Genomic DNA, 21,766 nt, shown 5'->3' on the forward strand with positions numbered 1-21,766 from the left:
TAGACTTTAAGCCAAACGAACGGTAAAGGTATTTAACATTAAGAAGCGAAATTGACCTTTGACTGCCTTTAGAAGCAGTTGACAAATTTATCATTCAAAAGAGCCAAATACAAGAAAAATAAAATAAATTTATAAACCGTATAATTTTAACCAATAAACTTGCTTTAGTAATCAATAGGAATAATAAGTATTTTTTTAACTTGTCTTTTGTAAATATGCTTAATCCCAATAGCACATTAAATAAAACTTTTGTAGATATTTAATACTTAAAGTTGATCAAAATCTTTTTTAAAATGCTCTAATTTCATCAAGATCCTTGCGTATCTTTGAAGGATAGAACGTTTTTAATACTAAATAATAACTATATTTTATTTTTAAGCAGCGTTTCTGGATTATTTTTCACAGTGGTCTAAAGTTTTATGAGAGAGCCGGAAAAATTTTGAGGTTTTCCGATTCCTCGGATTGGCCTTTACCAAAAAAGTATTTTACTGTCTATGTTTATTGGTTTGTCAACATATAAGTGAGTATTTGTTACTTTATAATCTGTGGTAATTAGTGACTTAATCGTAGAAATGGACTCGATGGAGGAACAACAATGTTTACATCAATGTGAAAGTTATATCCAAAGTCATAACATACAATTGTTGTTGAAAGATTGTATTGTTCAACTTTGCATAAACAAACCAGACAATCCAGTTACATTTTTACGCCAATATTTTCAAAAGTTGGAAAGGGTATGTAATTTACCTGAAAAGGTTGGAGTACTCCAAAATATTTAATTCAGACGATTCTTCCCTTACCTTGCCACTAAAGTAAAATTGCATTATAATAAATTTATATTATTTCTCAGTTTTTCAGATTAAGCATAATGCACTCTAAGCTTGAACTTTAAACATGATCAAATATTCATCAGTTGCCTATTTTTAGCCTTTGAAAAATCTCGATTATAGGTTTAGAAACGCGACTATTTGATTGAAGGTGGAGGAAACCCTGGCAAGTTTTATTTACCGGGAATTTTTGTAGGATTTGAACTTTTTTTATTTAGTTGCATTAAGAAGATTAAATATGTAAGATTTTTTTTTAATGTACGATTTTTTTAAAAATTGAAATTAAGTGATGTTCTCCAACTAGTTTCTTGAAAAACTTATAGTAAGTTTTATAAGAAATGATCAGATGAAGTAAGGTCTCTGCCCACCTAGTACAGACCAGTATAATATGAAATTTGAGTTGAAATATTTGGTTTTGTCAATTGTGGGTTCCTTAACTGAATTGGACAATAAAGTATAAAATAAATATATTGAACTTACTCTAATTATTCATAAAAAAATATTTTAACCGTTAATTCACTGAAAAACTTCAAAACAATTTCATCAAATCTCATCAAAATTTATTAATAAAGTATGCATCTCTAGATTCCCCATTCTCTGGAAAGGGTTTATGTGTAACACCTCCTAAGAAGAATACCTAATTTTAATAAGTTTCATCCTCCAGGCATTCATTCTCGTTATTATGTGAATAGTAAATATTTACTGGTATGGGTGACAAAGAAAAATATGTTTTATAATTTCTTATAGAATATAAAAATTTGTTGTAAAACAAAATAGTATTATAGAGTGAGGTAGATCTCTTACCGTCTAGAAACTTATATGATTACACAATACTAAAAATGATGCCAAATCTAGGTGTACACTGTGGTAGTTGTTGTTATTGAGCTAATAAGAATACATTTAAAATGTATTCAAAGGAGTGTACTAACTTGGATTGTTGCTCTATATGTAAATTTGTGACGAGGAAGTGCATTAAACAGCCAAATCTTGGTTCAATTGTTTACAAGAGTTGGATTAAGGTAAACATTGCAAGTGTGATTGACTCTTGTGCCCTACAAAATATCTTGTATATAGATTCATCATTATCACCATCATATAAGCCGTTATAAGTCCACTGCAAGTTATAAGACTCCCCCAAAGATTGTTTATACTACATATATTATTGTGTTAATAGGATCAAGTGAAGGCGGCCGCAGCGGCCGCTGCTACTTCAGAGGGGGAGGGCGATGGCGAACTATCCCCACTACCTCTACCCGGCGGACAACTACCTCGCCGCCGTGGTGGCATCAGCGCTGAACCTGTCACGGAAGAAGATGCGACAAGCTACGTTAAAAAAGTATGCTCTGATTACCACACTCACCTAACACCTGTAATGACAATAAATATATTAATTAGGTATTAAACATAAATCAAATAGGTAATGTAGATAGTTGCTAATTGCAGTAGTTAGTGTCACTATTATTATCATTTCAGCCGCACTATATCCACTGCTGGACATAGGCTATAGGTATCTAATAACAACAGTTGGAAGCAGCCTGCATTTAACATTTCCCAAAGATGTTTTTCTAGTAAGCGAGTCGATAAATATTGCAGTTTAACAAATTAATTCGTACTATAATCTTTCATTATTAAGGGCCACGCATCATATCTAAATAGACAAATGCCCCCAAATTCAAAAATAACTGTAATTACGACTTAGCAGAAAACCTTCATATGTACTCCCTGCCGAGATCCTCTGTACCTACTGTGGGATGCTTTCGCCGAAATGACTGCCGCGCAGGCAGCTCGTGCGCCCTGCTTAAGGGCCCCCGCATCCTCTTCAAGAGCCCCCAATTCTTATTCTTCTGAATCCACTACGGATACAGGCTCCGATATGGAGACCAAAGACGTACATTAAACGGTCGACTAATTGAAAAAGAAAGAGCAAGAAGCGCTCCTCGCCCGTCTCATTATCGGCCCATCGTCACATTACGGCACGTAAGCCCGAAGCCCATGCTTCACCGGGAGCCATCGAATCGGTGGTTTCCACCGCAGCCAAACCCGCAACGAGACCCATATCTTCGACAGAGCACATACCAAAGCGCCACACTCGAGCCCGTCCCATCCGTTGGGTGGAAACAAATACCCCCGCCAATCTATACTCACACTGCCGAAAAGTGGACAACCCTCTAATCTGCCACAGCGAATAAATACAACCATGTTGCAACGTCGACGAGCCAGGGCATCCAGCTCCAGCTTGAAACAGTAGACGATTATCGAACTATCACGCGCTTTTGCGCGAGAAAAGTGTACTTTCCCGTTTATGTGCTACCAGAGGATCTTTTCTCTACGCATTATCTGCGCCTTAAGGGTGCTCACTTTTGAGCCGCCACGTAAAGCGGCATTCTCAGGCCAATGCCTCAAGTCCCAAATTTATGGCCACTCTTCTAGAAGCTGCTATGCTCGCCCTGGATTCGTAAAGTGTCTAGACGACCACGGCACTTTAGATTGTCCTCGCCTAAGGAGAAACCTCTGCTGCCTCCCCTGGCCTCGTCCTCTGTCAAACAGACTGACATACAGCCAATTACCATGGCAATTTATTTTACCAACCTTCTTCTTTCTTTTGCCGTCTAGCTATATTGCAAAAAATATAAAAGTATTTGTTAGATTTTGGAAACTACCACCATTTGTCACTGATCCCAGTTAGATATGGCTCACCGGAGAGCGTATGCTAACATGGAACTATATTACACTAATACTACACTCCTAGGTATAAAATCAAGCTCAATACAAATTTAATATATTTCTTCTTAACATAATCTATAGTAGAGTGCCCCCCACAACAGTCGAAGAACGGTGTCCCCGCGTCCCTTACACCCACCTTTATAAGCGATATCCTTACTACAACGAAATGTCACTGCTGCTCGAGTGGCATCCGCAGATTCCACAGACAGTAGCGCACAGAAGGCGCCTAGCTTAAAACCTAAGATATCGTGGCTGAGGGCTCGCTTCGGTGGACGCTCCACAAAGTGACTTGCCCCAAGGGCTCGGTTAGGGCACTAGTTGATCTCGGCTTAGGCCGTTACGCGTCAATTCCCTACTACCTACTTTTTCCAAGATTTCTTATCCCTATAATTATTAGTAATCACTTACAAAAGTACGTTAATTTTAATCAACCAACCACATCATTTTAATGATTCTAAGACTAGGCACCATGCATACATTTCAAATATTTTTTTCTTGTTTCGCATTGCAGGTCGTGCCAAAAGACTACAAAACGATGGGTGCATTGTCCCGGGCGATCGCGTCTAACGTGCTTTTCACACATCTCGATGAGTCGGAGCGGGCTGATATGTTTGACGCGATGTTCCCCGTGCAGTGCTTACAGGGAGAAACGGTTATTAGACAGGGCGATGAAGGAGATAACTTCTACATTATCGATTCTGGTGAAGTTGAGGTATATTTTTCGCATTTAAATCGATTATTTAAAAAAAATTAAGCTATGTTTTCAGGAACGATATAACCTAACAAAGAAAGCAGTAAGTTAAACTGGTTTTGTATTACGATAATATATTTTTATTCCGTATGATAATATATGTTATTCCGTACGATGTATTGAGGAACATTTCTACTATTTGAGTCTGATTCAGTTACCCTATACATCATGGTTGCACAGACTTATTAAGACTAGGGGCCACTCGGGCAAATCATAAACTGATGGCGGGCCGGTCGCCAGAAGTATAGGTAATTAAATCTTTTTGGTTTTATTCTGGAATAGAATTCAATATTTTTCGAATGTACGAGAGTATTGTTTTTGCTGTCGGCGGGCCACCAGTATTCGACCGGCGGGCTGCATGCGGCCCGCGGTTTGGCATCCATGCTGTACATAATCAGATTGGAGAGAATCCACAAACCGTTTCTCTATCATTAGTCATTCGCGGATTATTTCTGCGAGTTTATATAGATATGATTAATTTTTCAAATAACTTGTAGCAAGGTAGCCGATACCAGTTTCTATAAGAATTATTAAAGGTTTTTGATAAAAGATATTCTCTTTTCTAACTGAAATGAACATTGTTGTGTGAACTAAAGTGCCCATTGCTATTATAAGAAATACCTGTCACATTCCAACAGGAAAAGCTAATGAATGTATCATATTAATTTATTTATTTTCTAGGCCAATAACTACTGACAGTACAAAGTCTGCAGGGACGGATAGTAAACAAATAATTACATTTAACATAAGCATGTTTCTTACAATGTTATTATTACATTATTTATTATTTGTGGAACCATTGATTTTAGCATAAATAGTATAGTGCGCTTTACATTAATTAAGAGCAAACTATGTATACATTCACTCTTTAACACCTATTTTCAATCACACCGTAACAAGCGATTTTTTTCAGAGTGACAATAGTAAACGATAGGGACGAATTTCGTTCCGTCAAATTGCAATGCAGATCGTGTTTTGAGGCCCAAGCCTGAGTTACCTCTCAGAGACCTTGCGCAGATGCAACTTGTTTGAGTGGATGCGTCTTTCTATGAAATATAGATTAAAAATGTCTATGTAATAGCCCAAGCTAAGGTTCCAAGAGCAAAATGCAAATAATTTTCTATTTTTAACATCAGAACAGAAACAAATCCTTTATTTTTGTAGTTTTTGTTTTTTTTTTTATTTAATAGATCATAACGTTTTATTCATATACCATTAAAAATGTAATGACATACAAGGACGTCTTTTCTTTTAATGCTTATAGCATTAACATTAACTTGAATGTGAATAGAATTTTTTCACTAAAAACGCTTCGAGTTTTTAAGTAATATGAATACAAAAAACTTCGAGTAAAAAGTGTTTACAATTGCAACATGTTGAATTCTTCCACCGTTAATGATAAGGTATATAACCTGGTAGGTTCTAGTGAATGGGGAACTCGTGACGACGATAGGGGAGGGCGGAAGCTTCGGGGAGTTGGCGCTGATATATGGAACCCCGCGAGCTGCCACAGTACGGGCCCGCTCGCAGCTTAAGCTGTGGGGGCTGGACCGGGACTCGTACCGCCGTATCCTCATGGGCTCCACTATACGCAAGCGCCGCATGTATGATGAGTTCCTCTCCAGAGTCTCCATACTTGGTAAGATTTTTTTATCATTTAAAAATAATCCAATCATCATTGTGTCTACCGAAAGACACCCACTGTATGACATTGTAATCACTGCAATAACCACAACCAGCAAACATTTCTTTGTGTAAATTATCTAAAGGCACAATCGGTGTTTTTAAACATCGAGGAGCTCTGGATAACAATTAATAATTGATATATACATAAAATAAAGAAATAATGTGAATACTTAGAAATACAATTCATCACTATCATCACATTGTCCGATAGACGCCCACTACAAGGCATAGATAAACCTTCCAATATCGCCACTATGGCAATTTGTATGATGATTATATTTTTATCAGGTTGACACAGTTTTTAACTTTCAGAGAGTTTGGAAAAGTGGGAGCGTCTGACGGTGGCGGATGCCCTGGAACCAGTCTCGTTTAACAAAGGCGAGATTATCGTGCGGCAAGGGGAGCCAGGGAATGATTTTTATATTATTGTCGAAGGTGAGAAATTCTGTTACTTTATTTGATTAAGGCTTATTGTATGGATCATGACCCAGCACACTCAATTTCTTTATATAATAGGTACAGCGGTGGTACTGCAGCAGCGGGGCGCGGGCGAGGGAAATTCGGAGGTAGCGGCGGGCGAGGCGGTGGAAGTGGGGCGATTGGGCCCGTCCGACTACTTCGGAGAGATCGCACTGCTACTAGACCGGCCTCGCGCCGCCACAGTGCGCGCGCTCTGCCCCCTCAAGTGCGTTAAGCTCGACCGCGCCAGGTACGCTTCTAACCCATTTTATTTATTAATTTCCTAAAATTTACAGCCAGATTAAATAATATTAAAAGAACATAAACAAGACCATTCAGTTTTCACAAATATAAAAAAAAATCAATTGCATTCATGCTCCTGGCTATATTTGATTAGTGCTGCACGCTGCCAGCCGTTCCGGCTTTTACAGAGATTCTTGGGACTCGGGGCTCGCGGATCCGAAATCCGCAAAATAATGCATAGCGTAGTCATATGTAGCGTTCACGGTCCTTACTACTCTAAGACTAATGACGATTATTTAATTTTCAGATTCGAGAGAGTTTTGGGTCTGTGTGCAGATATTTTGAAACGCAATATCGCCCAATACAACAGCTTCGTGTCACTCTCCGTGTAATTAACATTATAAATCTTGTTAATAACTTATAAAAGTGATTTTTAATTTATGCTTAAAATAACAGTGTTGGTTATGAAGTATAATTTCTTTAGATGGTTTAATATTTATTTGGTTGAATGTTAACTGTGCGATACATTAAAGGACTTATGGTCTCTAACAATTGTTTATTTATACCAGGTACTAAAAAAGCAAAAAAATGCTTATTAACTTAAATTATTGTTCTAGTTAAGACGAAAAATGTAGATAAACTTAAAGTCCAGAATAATACCAAATGGTTACTGTTATTTTAAAATATTTATTTTTTACCTGGACTACATGGGTACTTTAAATTTCTAGGGTGAGGGTACTTTATGAAAATGTATTAATTTAGCCTTGGCTAAGAACTACTCCGTCCAAGCATATTTTATTTATGATAGTCAAGTTTTCTTTAGCAAAAATAACTTCTTTATAATTTGGTACTGCTTAAAATCATCATTATTATATTGACTCTTAGTACTGCTTGTACATTTAATTCTTTTATAGCCTTACAGTAAAATCAACTTTAAATTCACATTTTCGTTTGTGATATCTACAAACCTACCCTACAGTAACTATAGCACACATGTAATTTTATCTATATTTTTCTTTGTTTGATTTTGTAAATAAATGTTATACTATATTATAATTTTGATTAAATATACACGGCTTTTATTCATCAGATTCAAAAGTTTCAAAAGTCGCCTTGACGTAAGTCACAATAAAAAAAACACGTCTATTTCATTCAGTAATTTCACCAGCACAATTTTTGACGAGCTTTACAAATATAATACTCGTCATTGTCATGTCAGCCTGAATATTTCATATATTTTTAATGTCACCAGAAATCAGATATTCTAATCCATATTAACGTAAAGTTTAGGCTTAATATGAAAAACTTTTACCTTGTAAAAATAACAATTTACTCAGAAAATCGTCCATTTATTAATTAACTCCCAAAAGACGCCTCTAAATCTTAACCTAAAAATAACTAAGTAAAAATGCACCCAAGTACCAAATTTATTTTTCATTCAATTTTAAACGAAAATGAGTCATCTATGGCCATATTTCCCAATAATTAGTCAGGTAATATGCACTTGCATTAAAAGTCCGACAGGTATTATTTTGCACCGCAATAATAATTAATTGTTAATTGTTTCGACATATATTATTCACCAATCACAAACAAATGTTGATAAACACAAATATACTTGATTTTAGGCGATAAAGTGCTTCTATTGTTTTTTTCGTATTTCTAAAATCAAATTTTTTTAAAGCATTTTATTAATCTGTTTTAACTAAGTACTTTATTGAAGTAAAATATATTACAATATAACATTATAGGTGTCAGTGGTTTATGGATGTTGTTTTGGTTTACATTAATTTCTTCCTGTGGTTTAGTTAATCACAAAAGAAATACGTAATAAAAATTAAAAAAATATGTTCACATTTCCCAGTTATTTTAATTCATATGTATAATTTGTTGTGTTGCTATTTTAGTCAATTCGTGAAAATCTTCATGAATGTGCGACCGCCAAAATTTACATTTACCCCATACTATAGCAGGAAAATTCGGTGAGGATATACCCTGGAATATTCTAGCTATACTTCTCCCTGTAAACTTGCAGTCTTTGTAGGTTGCAATGAGCGCACGAATATCACTAATAGCACAGTCAATATCCAATGGACGCTTAGGCAAATCAATGTCTGTAGGAAAATCGCTTTCTCTCTGAAAATAATGTTTTATGACAGTTTTTAACTCATTTGAATTTTTTTCTAATAATTGATCATCAAATTCATCATTCACTACTAAACAATTACAGAGGTTACGAAAAGTCTTATCAATTTCTTCCAGTTGGTGTAAGTTGATTGCTTCCTGTTTGCAAACAAGTTTGTGCAAATCATCTAAAATACTATCAAGCTCTGTAGGAGCTAAGTCTCCTTGAGCTTTTATTCTAAATCCAAGAGTGTTCAATTCAACTTTTAATTGTGACCTTTTTGATGATCCCGCAACTGTTTCCCATTCTAGATTTTTTAGATGATATTTTGTCATACCACTTTCCCAACCTATAGCAGCAGCAGCCTCTATTACATTTAATTCTAAAATACTACTTTTTATAATATCTGGGTTCTTTTTACTTTCAATAAGGTAAGCCATTGCAAGAGGAGGGCAGGTTTTGGCTGCTTCCAAAATAACTTTTGGACCACCATATGATATTATTTTACAGCAGGTGTAGGCATTATTTAAAACCTTAATATATTGCTTAGAGTGCAATTCAACATAACATAGTAATGTCGCAATATTTTCTGAGGGTAAATCTAATTCTTCTACAGTGCTATCAATTGGAATTCCAACTTCATGACCTCTGCATCTGGAGTTATTTTTTAACTCATTTGCACACTTACAAGGGATGAAGACTTTTTGTAACAGCCGTCTAATAATTGATCTGTCAATCGAGTTAGCATAAATATGTTTTAATAACTCATTTTTGTCGCTGTTACAATCATTAATGAACACATGACAATAGGCTGGTTCACCGTCTCGACCAGCCCTGCCAACTTCTTGAACATAGGATTCAAAACTAGCAGGCATATTGTAGTGTATAATGCACCTAATATCTGATTTATTTATACCCATGCCAAATGCGACAGTTGCAACAATAATTTTTAGTGTTCCATCCATAAAATTCTTTTGAATCTTTTTCCTTTGAGCTGCAGACATCCCTGCATGGTAAGCTTCAGCAACATAGGACATCCTTTTTCGTTTTTTATTTTGTTTCTCCATATTAATTTTTTCTGGTTGTGAAAGGCAAGACCGTAAAACTGCAGCAACTCTTTCACATTCATTTCTTCTTATGCAATATACAATAATGGAATTAAAATAGATTATCTTGTTTGAATTAAGGAAAGCAATGAGTGCTCTGTCTTTATCTTTTTCAAAAGACACAGACAAATAAAGATTATCTGGCAAAGTTGGATTTTGGACAACTCCTTCTATTCCATCAGGAATATTAAAATGATCAATCACACTTTTAATTGTAGACTGACTAGCAGTAGCTGTTAAGCCCAGAATACATTTAACATTTAATTTCTCTCTTAATATGCGGCAGATCATTAAATAACTGGGTCGGAAATTATGACTCCATTGTGAAACACAATGTGCTTCATCAATACAGGCAAACGCTATTTTAGGTAATGATTTAAACAAGCCTGCAAATCCATTAGAAGTATCTCCAGATATTAGAGCTTCTGGAGATATTAAAAGTACATTTATTTCTCCCTTCTTTAGGTATTCAATTATTTTGCGCCTCTGGGTTGGAGGTTGATTTGTATGCAAACATCCTGCTTTCAAAAAATCTGGCATATTTAAAACTTGATCTTCCATGAGTGAGACCAGTGGAGATATAACCAGAGTTATGCATTTGGTATGTTTTCTATATATATAAGCTGGCAACTGATAACAAAGTGATTTCCCACCTCCAGTAGACAAAATTAGCAAAGTAGACTTGCCAGACAATATACGCATTATGGCTTGTTCCTGTCCTGTTCTAAAGGATTCATATCCAAACATTTTTAATGCATCATACAACTCCTCTTTATTTTGATATTTATCAGGGCATATTAATTGACTATCACTATTGGACTCTGTGATTGGGTTCTCTTCCAGTAATTTCAAAAAATATTCTGGTATTTCACTTGATGAATTAATACATGTACTTAACACACCTTCTATAGTTTCACTTTCTGGATTTTTTTGAACAATCTTTTCCATATCTTCTAAAGTAGGAATATCATCACCAGAAAGATTTTCCAATGGTAAAAGTGAATTTTCTTTATGTGAAGTACAATATCTAGCCATGTGTCCGGTCAATCCACATTTAAAACATGCTATTTTACCTGATTCTGGAAATTCCATTCCACTATGTAAAGCTTTTTTATTCTTCCATTGTTTCTTTTTATATGTAGAAAAGTTAAAACTTTTACGGCCTCGAACATAAATCTTCTTTTCCAAATTTACTTTAACAAAATTGTCGTTAACCGTTCCACTCATAATTTTTTTTTCTAGTTTACCCAATTCTGAATCAGATTGATTTTTAATTAAAGTTACAGCAGAGGGCTGCACTAAAGTGTCTAAAATATCTGTGACATTTTTTGCTCGAGGGATTACTTGTTTGTCTATACCGAATGGCAAATACTCCCTAATATCAGGAGGTTGTTCTTCTCTACACTGTTCTTTTTTTTCTATCAAATGTTCTTTTATATTTTTAGATTTTCTTTTAACACTTTTTAATTTAGCTTTTTCATTTAAATTTCCATTGTCAAAATTTTTGTTGTCATGTTTGTCATTAAACTCAAGTGTATCTAAGTTTTGGATTTTCCGTTTTTTCAATGCTGGCTTAAGTTTTTCTATAATAACATCTTCCACTTCTGATTCACTATTTTCAATATAATCACTTATTTTTTCCGCGTGGGTAAGATCCACATTTCTTAATCCTAATTTTTCTTTTACAGGATTATCAATTACTTCTACATTTTTATTTATTTGAAATTCATTATTCATGCCAGTTGCTCTTTCCAACCATGCTGTATTAATTTGCCTTACAGAAGCAGTCTTTAAATTATCATTTATACTGTTGACAGTACTATGCATATTACTGACATAAATATCAGTAATACTTGTGGATCCTAAAGTTTTGTGATCATTCACACATGAGTCAATTTTTTTACATTCAATGCTAGTTGATATTTGACACATGCTACTAAATATACTTTCATTATTATTTTTAGGTACTTCAGAATGATCCGTATCGTTTTTGGATGGCTGTGAATAAGATTTATTTGAAGAAAATTTTCTAGGATTTCGTAGTGAAAATTTTCTATTTTGGAACAATTTTCTTGAAAGATTTTCTGTGAAAGGGCTCGATGAAATAAAATTATTTTGTACTTTTGAATTTGATAACAATTGCTCCAATTCTTGGCCGGTAGGCAAAGTTGATAATATTGGTTCTTGATCCAAATCTTTGACATCTATCACTAAATTAATATCTTCTATTTCTGGTGATCCAATATCATTTGTGTCTGCCTCATAAACCGATAGGGAGTTTTCAAGCGCTTCGCTCTTTAAGTTAAAATATTTTTTATAGGCATATTTTATATTAGACGGAGCCTCTTTAATATCAAACTTTGATGGTGTTCTAGCATGCTTAAGTTTAAATTCCTTCTCCCAATTTTTGACAATGAATTTACATTTCAAGTATGCTTTGTCCTTCTTTATAGTTTCGATAACATCCATGCTGATTTATTTGTATTGACTTAATATTTACGCTGTAGCCTATTAAAAGCTCTTCGTTATTTACTCGTATCACAAATGACATAATAATAACGAAAATATGACATTTGCATGCAAAAATTTGCCGCCTAAATATTTTTTTAATCGCGTTCAGAGTATACTTAAAATTCATAATGCTCATTTTTTATAATCTTTTCGTTAAATTATAAACATACTATTGAATATTTAAATCTGATATTTAAAAAAAAAACATTAACGAAAATGAATAGTTATTAAAATAAATAAATTTTACTTACGGCTATTTAACATCCATAAAATATCAAAGACTTATAAATCGTAAGTCATTACTTAATGTTTGATTTTAGAAAGTCCCGTTGTTATGCGTTAGGTCTCAAAGCCTTAAGTATCCATGAAATTTATTAAATTGGCTAATATAAACCTTTCCAAAGGATTTTTTTAGACGATAGAAATCGGGACTAGTTGCAGTTTGAAAGGGTTTAAGTAACTTTTAAACCTGTTTCTTTCCTCTCGATGGGAAAAAATGTATTATAGCTACTTTATAAATAAATACTAATATCTGGATGATATTAAAAAGGAGAAGTTTCGTAGCCCTAGGGTGATTACGTGAGGGCCATAAATTGAGTCTGGAAATATACAAGAAATTTCTGTTTTAGTAGCAAATATTTAATACTTTAATAACTATGTCAAATAAAACTCAATTAAAAATTACTGTATCTCATAAGGAGGACTGAAACAATGATATTTAACGTACTTAATATATGATATTCCCACAGGTGTATAGATAGCCATGTAATTTTGTTAATAGGAGCATTCCGTATGGAACAGTCGAAAGGTTTACTTCACGCAAACATATTTTATTATGATTACATACTGCTCACTACAGCCTTGTGACAAGATTAGTATGTTTGTTGTTAGTTTGGTCTGAGTAAAGATCCAAAATGGCTGTAGATCACCCAAAGCGCAATAGAAATTCAATAAGTATCGTAACACAACCTAAAAACTATATGGGTATTACACGTGTTACGTTTTATGGATATGATATATTTACTTTTATGATGATTATTTTGAAGTACTAAATTATATTTTCTGGTTATTGTTTACGCCTCATTGAGATTCGTAAAATAAGTTATAATAACTACGTAGTTAATTTTTCAAGTATCAAGAATGTTTTCCGTCCTGTATAGGAAGAGCATGCTAAGATTTTTTAAATTTACGGCGTTGTTGCAATAAAATTCATAAGCCGGACTTTAATCATAACTAGGTTTATTACTAATAGTATTTCGTGAGTAGATAGTAACCGGATTAGCGTCCTGAAATTATAGAGAATTTTGAGTGCGCACGGATGCAGAAAATGTCCCGTAAAATTAGCGTTTACCTTTTCATTTGTAACTAAATATAGTAACAAGTAAGATCTTTACTTGTCTAACTTATGAGCCGATTGTTTTATATATTGTAATACGGTTTTGAAATAGAAAATCTGCCGCAATGGCTTATTTACACGTCATGTGCGCAAATAATTTAGCAAATTAACGTCATTTATCGATCTAGATGAAAGAATCCAGGAATATTGAAGGATAGAGTAAGATACTTGGTGGCAACACAAAACCAATGTTTTTTTCAAGGCTGACTAAACCTCTGGGGCTCAGCTTCTGAATGTAGCTCAAATATTAACAAAATTAGTGGATAACGAATATACAGCTTTTCTAATTTAGAGGTAGCAGAGCGTTGAAGCTAAGCATAGACCTTAAGGCTAAGAACGGTAGGAGGACGCTTCCTTGCGGAACGAAGGTGTAGCCCGCAGTCAGAACATCCGGCGCCGCTGTTAAAGATTGTATAACATAAATAGATAAGAAAGTAATAGAAAGAGGGAAATTATGTAAATTTTATATAGAATTAGGCTTAAATCTATAAAAAATTAAATATGTAATTTTAATTAAATGAAATTAAGTTTCTACGACTTTGGGCTCTACCCAAAGCGGTAGAAATGTATGGCGACTAATAATGAAAAATCTTACTTCACCCGCTGGCTGTTATAATACAAGTTGCACCTTTTATTTAATAATTTATATCACACGCTCAATGAAGTGTCCGTGTGCAATATTTTGGTGGCTAATAAATGCACTGTAAAATGTATTTCTTTCTAAGACATAAATAAACACTCAATAAAACATTATTGGGAATCAAATGTATTATATTATTATGTACATGTTCTTACAACATCTGCAAACTTTGTGATATTTTATAGCTAATAAAGTTACAAACATTTCTTGCATCTAAATTGACTCTTAATTCTAAAAGACTAGTCTGAATTATTGTTCATTATTTAATAATAAAGTGGCAATCCCATGTACAAAAATATTTTTTTCTGTTTAAAATACCTACATGAAAACCAATGTAATTTATTAATTTCTATCTTAAGTCAAACTCTTTCCAATCGACCGGTTCTTTCATTTAATTTGCCAATTACACCTTTGGGATCTGGAGACAAAGAACTCCAATCGGTGGCAACACAATCATGGAACTTGTATTTTCCACACTTAAGGTTTTCTTTTAACTCTTCACTACTAACACTAACGCATGAGCCTAAAATATCATAAAATACTGTACTTAAACTGTCGATCCACTCTCTGAGGTCAAACCCCACTCTCTTAATGTTCGATGCCGCAAGTTCTTGAAGCAATAAACTGTTCTCAGCATTCGGCAAAAAATCGTTGTCTTTGATATGTGAAAAATTTTTATATGAATTCATTGACCCGCTATGGATTAAACTAGTTTCTTGATGAGACATTTCTCTTCCAGAAAAAAATTCTAACGGAGTCACAAGGAATTTTGTAACAGCTATAAGAACTTGTTGTTCCATTAAACCCACTTTCCATACACCCGGCAAAAGTGGAGTTTTTACGGAAAATTTAATAAAGCTAGTAAGATTGTTTTCTTCTTTATAAATAACATTCACATCGGCTATCACACCTGCTGGATCTAGCAAAATTACAGTTAAATTAAAATTTAGTTTACTAATTTGTGGAGTGAACTGATAAACTAAAACAGGCTCTGACAAAGGCCCTAAAATGCCTCCCAAATTCCTAAAAGTCATCTCTTTTTGGTCGTATTCAGAACTTACTTTAAATATTTCAACAATGTCGCTATACTGGCTATAAAAATCGAACTCCAAATAATGTTTCGGTTTATACCATGTTTCTATTAAAACTTCGTATTTATTTTGTAACAAAGCTTTATGTAGTATTAAGTTTCCTTTGTAAATGTCTGCGTATTTATATAAATTAATTTCAAGTACTTCACCAAGTTCTATTGCACATTCTTCTTGAGATAAAACTTTTGCGTTGAGACGTAAAATGCTGCTTGCGTGAGATAATAGCGTGTCATCAGTGCCAGCGGGCGGGTCCTGCGTGTCGTAAATGTTTTGCCAGTACGCGTCGATGTTAAGCACACGGTAGTGATCGTTGATTCCTATCAGTTGCTCGACTCTTGAAATAACTTCTTGATTTATGACGGGTTCAAATTTACGAGCGAAAAACAATTGGCGATTCTGTGTGCTTTGTATTCTAGGCCAATCTTCAGTTCTAAAATCATTAGGAGAACATCCGCACCAATCCACAACATGTTTATATTGACACTTGCAACCTAATTTTCTTTTCCAATTCGTTACATGAAGGTTATTGTCTACGTACGTGTTACAAAACATTGAATTTCTTAAAACAGTGTGGAAAAACGATTCTGCGGGTAATAACGTATGCTGAAAAATAATGTCTAAGCCTCTGAGTAACTCATCTTGTTTTCCAACCACATATGACACAAATTCAGGCGACAGTGCGATCCAGTCGCTACCACCGTCTATGACAATTCCTTGCGGTAACTTTCTTTCACCCACGCGCCACATGTGCGTTTCGCATTCTATAAAAGTCTTGTCTAAGCCTTGTTTTTTAATAAATCTTTGCACTTCCCGACCGTGGGATTTAACAAAGTTTAAACCTTTATTATTTGACAAAAAATTCTCTAAATCTTCTAGAGATTTAATCGGAAAGTCACTTTCACTTAAATTAATAACATAATCCCATTGCCAACCTAGTGATATGAAATCTTTCATTGAAGACAGAAGCATTTTGAGTAACGAAGCTCCTCCCCATATTGTGGCGTAACGTTCTCTTGCTATTTTTATGTTAGGAAATTGTTTTTCTAAAGGCGATAACTTACGATGCATGTAATCTTGTCTCTAAAAAAAACACAATATTAACAATTTTTGTACCAAGAATAACTTTCAATATTACGAAGCTCTTTAAGTTAAGATGGCTACACAAGGTAAGCATAAATGTTGGATTAATATGAGTACGGGTGTACAAAACTATTGTAAAATGTTACTTACTTTATCCACATGTATATAGAAATAGTGTTGACTCCTGTATAGTACATTTATCAACCTATGTACCTGTCTTAAGGCACGTCCATTCAGAGTCAAGAGAAAAACTATTCGTACAGATTCCTTCTCTTCACCGGACAGTTTTGGTTTAACTGGTACAAACTCTGAAACAGTTTCAAAAAACTATTTCACTTTTGAAAATTATTTCTTTGATATATTATACAGTACAAAAATTTTTTGGAGTTTGTTTAAGACACATTTTATAGAACATATCATTTCCATTGAGGTACTTAAAAAAAGTTAAAAAACTGACACAAAATAATAAAACTCAATGTTTACTCACTAAATATTTCCGATTTTATCATAATTTTTGTTGTCATAGGATTAACTTTTTAATGTACATAATTAATTTATTTCCATTGACAAATGAACCAATATCAAATAAACCATTTTATATTGTGCAAATTATTTAAAATCAGTTTAAATTATTTTTCAAATATTAATGTATGCTATGTTATTTAATTATATTTTATTGCTAGGTGGACCGACGACTTAGTCAAGGTCGCGGGAAGTCGGTGGATGCGGGCGGCGCAAGACATGTCATCGTGGCGATCTTAGGGTTAATTCTATACCTTGCAGTGGGCGTCTATCGGCTGACATGAATAAATGAAAGAATGAATATATGTTAATCTAAATTCATATATTAAAATGAAGTTTTTTTTTACAAAAGATATTTATGCACATAATATTATTGTACATATTTGTCTTTATTACACAATAATATTTTTTATTCTACATGTAAGCTTTCATAAAAACATATATTGTATAAAATAAGAAATATGTATAATCATATTAATATATAACACTATTGGTTGTTCTAAAAATAGAATAAAAGATGTTGAATTTTATATTTTAACAAAGCATTTGAGAAAAATTATTATAGATTATACTTAATAAAATTTTCTATTTCTATAAAATTACTATCGAATAATTGTAACAAGTAAAAGTATTATTGTATTTTTATTCCAGATACTTTAAGAATATTTTTCTAGTAACCACAGGACCTTATAACAATTTCTTTTGTTACCTATTTTAAAATATTATATTGGAAAATATTAACAGGATTTATTATTATAAATATAAACTAAAGTTAAATAAATTTATTGAGGTCGGCCACTTTTACGGTAGCGATTTACGAGGGCTCCTTAGGGAGACTGACATGGGTCGCTACATACTACTATTTTATCAGATTGGGAGGCCACAAAAGCTCTTAAATCGCTTTTCATTTGGGATCAAGGGCCTCTATGAGGGGACCTTGGCCTGGGCTGTCACTGATTGATTGAACACTTGGCTGATTGTTAGTGCCTGGCTAATATATCATAAAAAGGCATAAGAAGACTTCCTACAAAATCTATTTTAACTTTTATAGAAATCTGGATATTTTTGCTTACTTCAAAACATCTCTAAGTGAAATAAAGTTTTGTCATTGATTGCCTCTAAGCAATTAAATAAAAAAATAGGGAATTACTAATGTGATGTATAACAAGGTGTGATTGTGAGGAGCAATATTTTATTTAATTAGACATTTTCCTCTATTGAAAGAAAAGCCTCATCTGTGTGGGAGAACAGTCAGGATCATTAGAATAGATCAACAATTTCACATAATTTTTCAAATTTTAGTCGATCACAGGTGATTTTTCCGATTCCTTGCGATATTTGCCATCATTATTTGCAAAAAACAGAGGTTAGATACAAACAAGCTTATTTGTCTAAAGCCAAAATTTGTCTTATTATAAGAAATATATTTAAAAATTCCAGATTGCAAATAAACAAGATATACAGCCAGATCCGTAGAGTAAATTTAGTTGAATTATCTATTAGTAATTTACTGAAGCCAAAACAGCAACTAACCATGTGCATTTTACATAATTGTTTCAGTGTGCAATAGTCCAAAATAGCTAAGTATGATTACACATGACTGTTATTGTGGTGATTTTTTTGAAAACCCTATGTGGTGTAGTGGTCCATTTTTAGCGGACGTTCTAATGATCATTATTATAAGTAATAGTCTGTTTTGGCTTAACATCTGTTATTCTTCCAACAGCATCTAAGGTATGTTACTACCTTTTTATATGACCATTAGAACATACATAATAGTTCAGATAGACATTATTATCCTTAATTAATAACTACCACCACTGCTACCTTTTTATTTACACTATAGTATGTAAAAAATATATTAATGGTAGTATTTACATACTCATTATTCCTGTTTCATAAATATTCATGGTAAAATATCCTCCACAAGTCTTTGAATTATCCCCAGGGCATTTCATATCACATGATCCATCAGATGTTTTTACAGATAATGGCGGTGGTGTATCACCACAAAAACACTCTGAGCTGGAATAAATAACAAATAGGAATAAGAAAATTATTAATGATTTTCTTACTATTGTCAGAAATATTAACACATTCCATGCCATGTGGGGCGTATTTGTATACACCCACTGTACTTTTCATTCAGGTCATTTGCAGTTCTCAATGAAAAACAAAAGATTTTTATATAAATTCATTATAGGGTTGAATATAGATAACATCACATCACATATGCATGTATGTAATACAAATTAAAATCTATAACTTTTCCCCGCCAATTATAGCTTTGAAGTATTGAAAAAGTATAAAGCATACATGTTTAACTACTCTAAAATTTTTAAAGTGTGGGTCATATACACCCCACGCGGCCTGAATGGAAAATCTTCAAAAATTGCTATGGCAAAGAACATGTTAAACCAAATATTAAAAAAAAAAATATGTTATTATTGTCATCATTTCAGTGTGAGAGGTCTAACACAGAAAATAAATTTTCAGACAATGAAGGGGCCCCTATTTACTACTATTATGCAACTCTACAATCATTATCTAAGTGAAATAAATTTTAACTTATAAGATTAAATGATGAGTAGTTGAAAATTTTGATTTTTTAAATGTTATTAGTCCAAGCTATGAATAAGAAAGATTCAATTATCTGCTTATTACAAATTAAGCAATAAGAAAAGTATTCATCCTACACATACAAAATTACACATTAATATGGTACAGCAGATATACCTCTTCTGACTTAACTATACTGATCGTTATAATGTTAATAAACTTACGCATACTGTACTCCAGCGAAAGGAAATCCTGCTTGAACACATATATATAAACAAAATTCAACTGTATTTGTTGTAGCATAATTTCCATAAAAACCTGTCAGTATTCTTAATTTTTTTTCGTCTAAATAACATCCATAATACTTGCCGTGACTCATACCGTGTGATGGACAGTTATTAGGTAATTTAATTGGATAAAAATTACCATTATTGATAAGACAAGTTTTATTAACAATTTCTTGTTTACAACTCTGTGTTTTAGCACGATGTATCGCAGATATCGCTTCTCTATTTGTGATATCACATGCGGGAATAAAATCTAGTTCTTCTGTCCTTAAATGAGGAGTTCTCTTATAGTTCGGTATACTTTTCAATGCAAAATCTTCATCATCTACGTTATTTATTTTTCTTGCAGAAACATCACCTATATCATTTTGCTCTAAAGACACATGTCCATACTTTTTTAACAGATTATCGTTAACAGTCGGGAATAAAGTTATAGAAATTAATATTTGAATAAAAAATGTAGTTAGAACTGTTATTCCTAAACACTTGGCATACTTATAAAAAAATTTTCGTATATGAAAAGCCATTTTAGAAATTTCATATTAAAATGTTTTGAAAGAAAATTAAAAATCGGCACAATAAACAACTAATTTGATTTAAGATCTAAAACAATTTAGGCAGGAGCTATAAAACGTACGTAAATTTGAAAGGTACTAATACATAAACGACAATGACATTCGCCAGGACGTTTTTTTTTTACCTATTGAATATGCCATTTCTATCGTACCGCCGAAAGTTTTGACTGCTAATCTTTATATTGTTTAAACTTTGCATAGAATAGACAATAAACGTATATTTTTTCAACTAAAATTTCGTTCGTTAGGTAACTATAGTGTTAGAATTTTTATGTCATCACTTTGAAACTTATTTAATACATCCTACGCTTATAATGATAATGAATGGGTCATTTACAGGACTTTTATCAAAATTTTAATTTAATTCCACACAAAAAGACTAAATTGTTGGCAAATCGAAAGCACGTAATGACTTCACTCTTGACCTTAAAGCTACGTAAATCCAGTCCTATGTTTAAAACACATCTTTTAAACAACAATAAACAGTTACGATGCTATGATATAATTTTTCTCCCACTTAGATGCTACTGTAAAAGCTTAGGCGGTTGTTTCTTAAGTTGCACGGACTTTGCTTATTGCTTTTACTATAAACTCTCTCCTTCGAATTATCATGTAATCGATTTTAAATGTTCATAGTTTGTTGAGGGCTCTTTTTAGATAAAGATCTGTATTAAAATTTGAAGTTTGGTCTGTCTTATTTCTATCAAATTAGGCTTTTCTGATATTCACATCGCTGACGGTTTATTTGGTAGCGCTGTAATAACTATAAAACTGGCCAATTTTCTATTAAACTGAAGGCTACAAACAAAGGAAGTAACATTCAGAAGTAAAATCGGTCTACACCCTTCAATATTTTTAAATTGTAAAACGATTACACTGCTCGTCCACTACAATGACACCGGCTCATAATTGATCATAATTTCAAACCTATTTGCAGCAATTGTATTTTTATTAGAAGCCTACTGTTTTTAATTTGATCCAAGGCTATCATACTTCAATTTAAATAAGACACTAAAAGTAAAAGTGAAGTCCTCCGTGGAATATGAAATTAAGGTTGCTGGCATATCAGCCGCGCATATGACAAATCTAGGATGTGTTAATAGCTTTCTATATCGGCACAAATCTCGGTATTTCATTATACATTTCATATATTTTCATTGATATTGAAGTTGAAATAGTACCAG

The 21,766-nt window shown here is 33.1% G+C and overlaps 3 protein-coding genes across 3 annotated transcripts; 1 reads left to right on the forward strand and 2 right to left on the reverse strand.

Annotated features, from left to right (window-relative positions):
• Positions 1-553: 553 nt before the first annotated feature.
• Positions 554-7,733, forward strand: Pka-R1 (protein kinase, cAMP-dependent, regulatory subunit type 1). Its single transcript, XM_068762092.1, has 7 exons — positions 554-734; positions 2,002-2,163; positions 4,063-4,263; positions 5,722-5,941; positions 6,301-6,423; positions 6,505-6,697; positions 6,998-7,733. Exons 1-7 carry the CDS (start codon positions 573-575, stop codon positions 7,080-7,082), a joined length of 1,146 nt encoding a protein of 381 aa, XP_068618193.1. The 5' UTR covers positions 554-572; the 3' UTR covers positions 7,083-7,733.
• A 531-nt stretch (positions 7,734-8,264) lies between these two features.
• On the reverse strand, positions 8,265-12,443 carry RecQ4 (RecQ4 helicase). The gene has a single exon (XM_068762189.1). It carries the CDS (start codon positions 12,388-12,390, stop codon positions 8,560-8,562), a length of 3,831 nt encoding a protein of 1,276 aa, XP_068618290.1. The 5' UTR covers positions 12,391-12,443; the 3' UTR covers positions 8,265-8,559.
• Positions 12,444-14,621: 2,178 nt separating this feature from the next.
• On the reverse strand, positions 14,622-20,677 carry oxt (Xylosyltransferase oxt). Its single transcript, XM_068762113.1, has 4 exons — positions 19,945-20,677; positions 19,044-19,186; positions 16,790-16,947; positions 14,622-16,639 (listed from the first exon to the last, which is right to left on the reverse strand). Exons 1-4 carry the CDS (start codon positions 20,532-20,534, stop codon positions 14,828-14,830), a joined length of 2,703 nt encoding a protein of 900 aa, XP_068618214.1. The 5' UTR covers positions 20,535-20,677; the 3' UTR covers positions 14,622-14,827.
• Positions 20,678-21,766: the final 1,089 nt, after the last annotated feature.

Source organism: Battus philenor, unplaced genomic scaffold (assembly GCF_028537555.1).
Source record: "Battus philenor isolate CCGP_79_NKW_IND1 unplaced genomic scaffold, ilBatPhil1.0.hap1 SCAF_16, whole genome shotgun sequence".
Classification (NCBI taxonomy): domain Eukaryota; kingdom Metazoa; phylum Arthropoda; class Insecta; order Lepidoptera; family Papilionidae; genus Battus; species Battus philenor.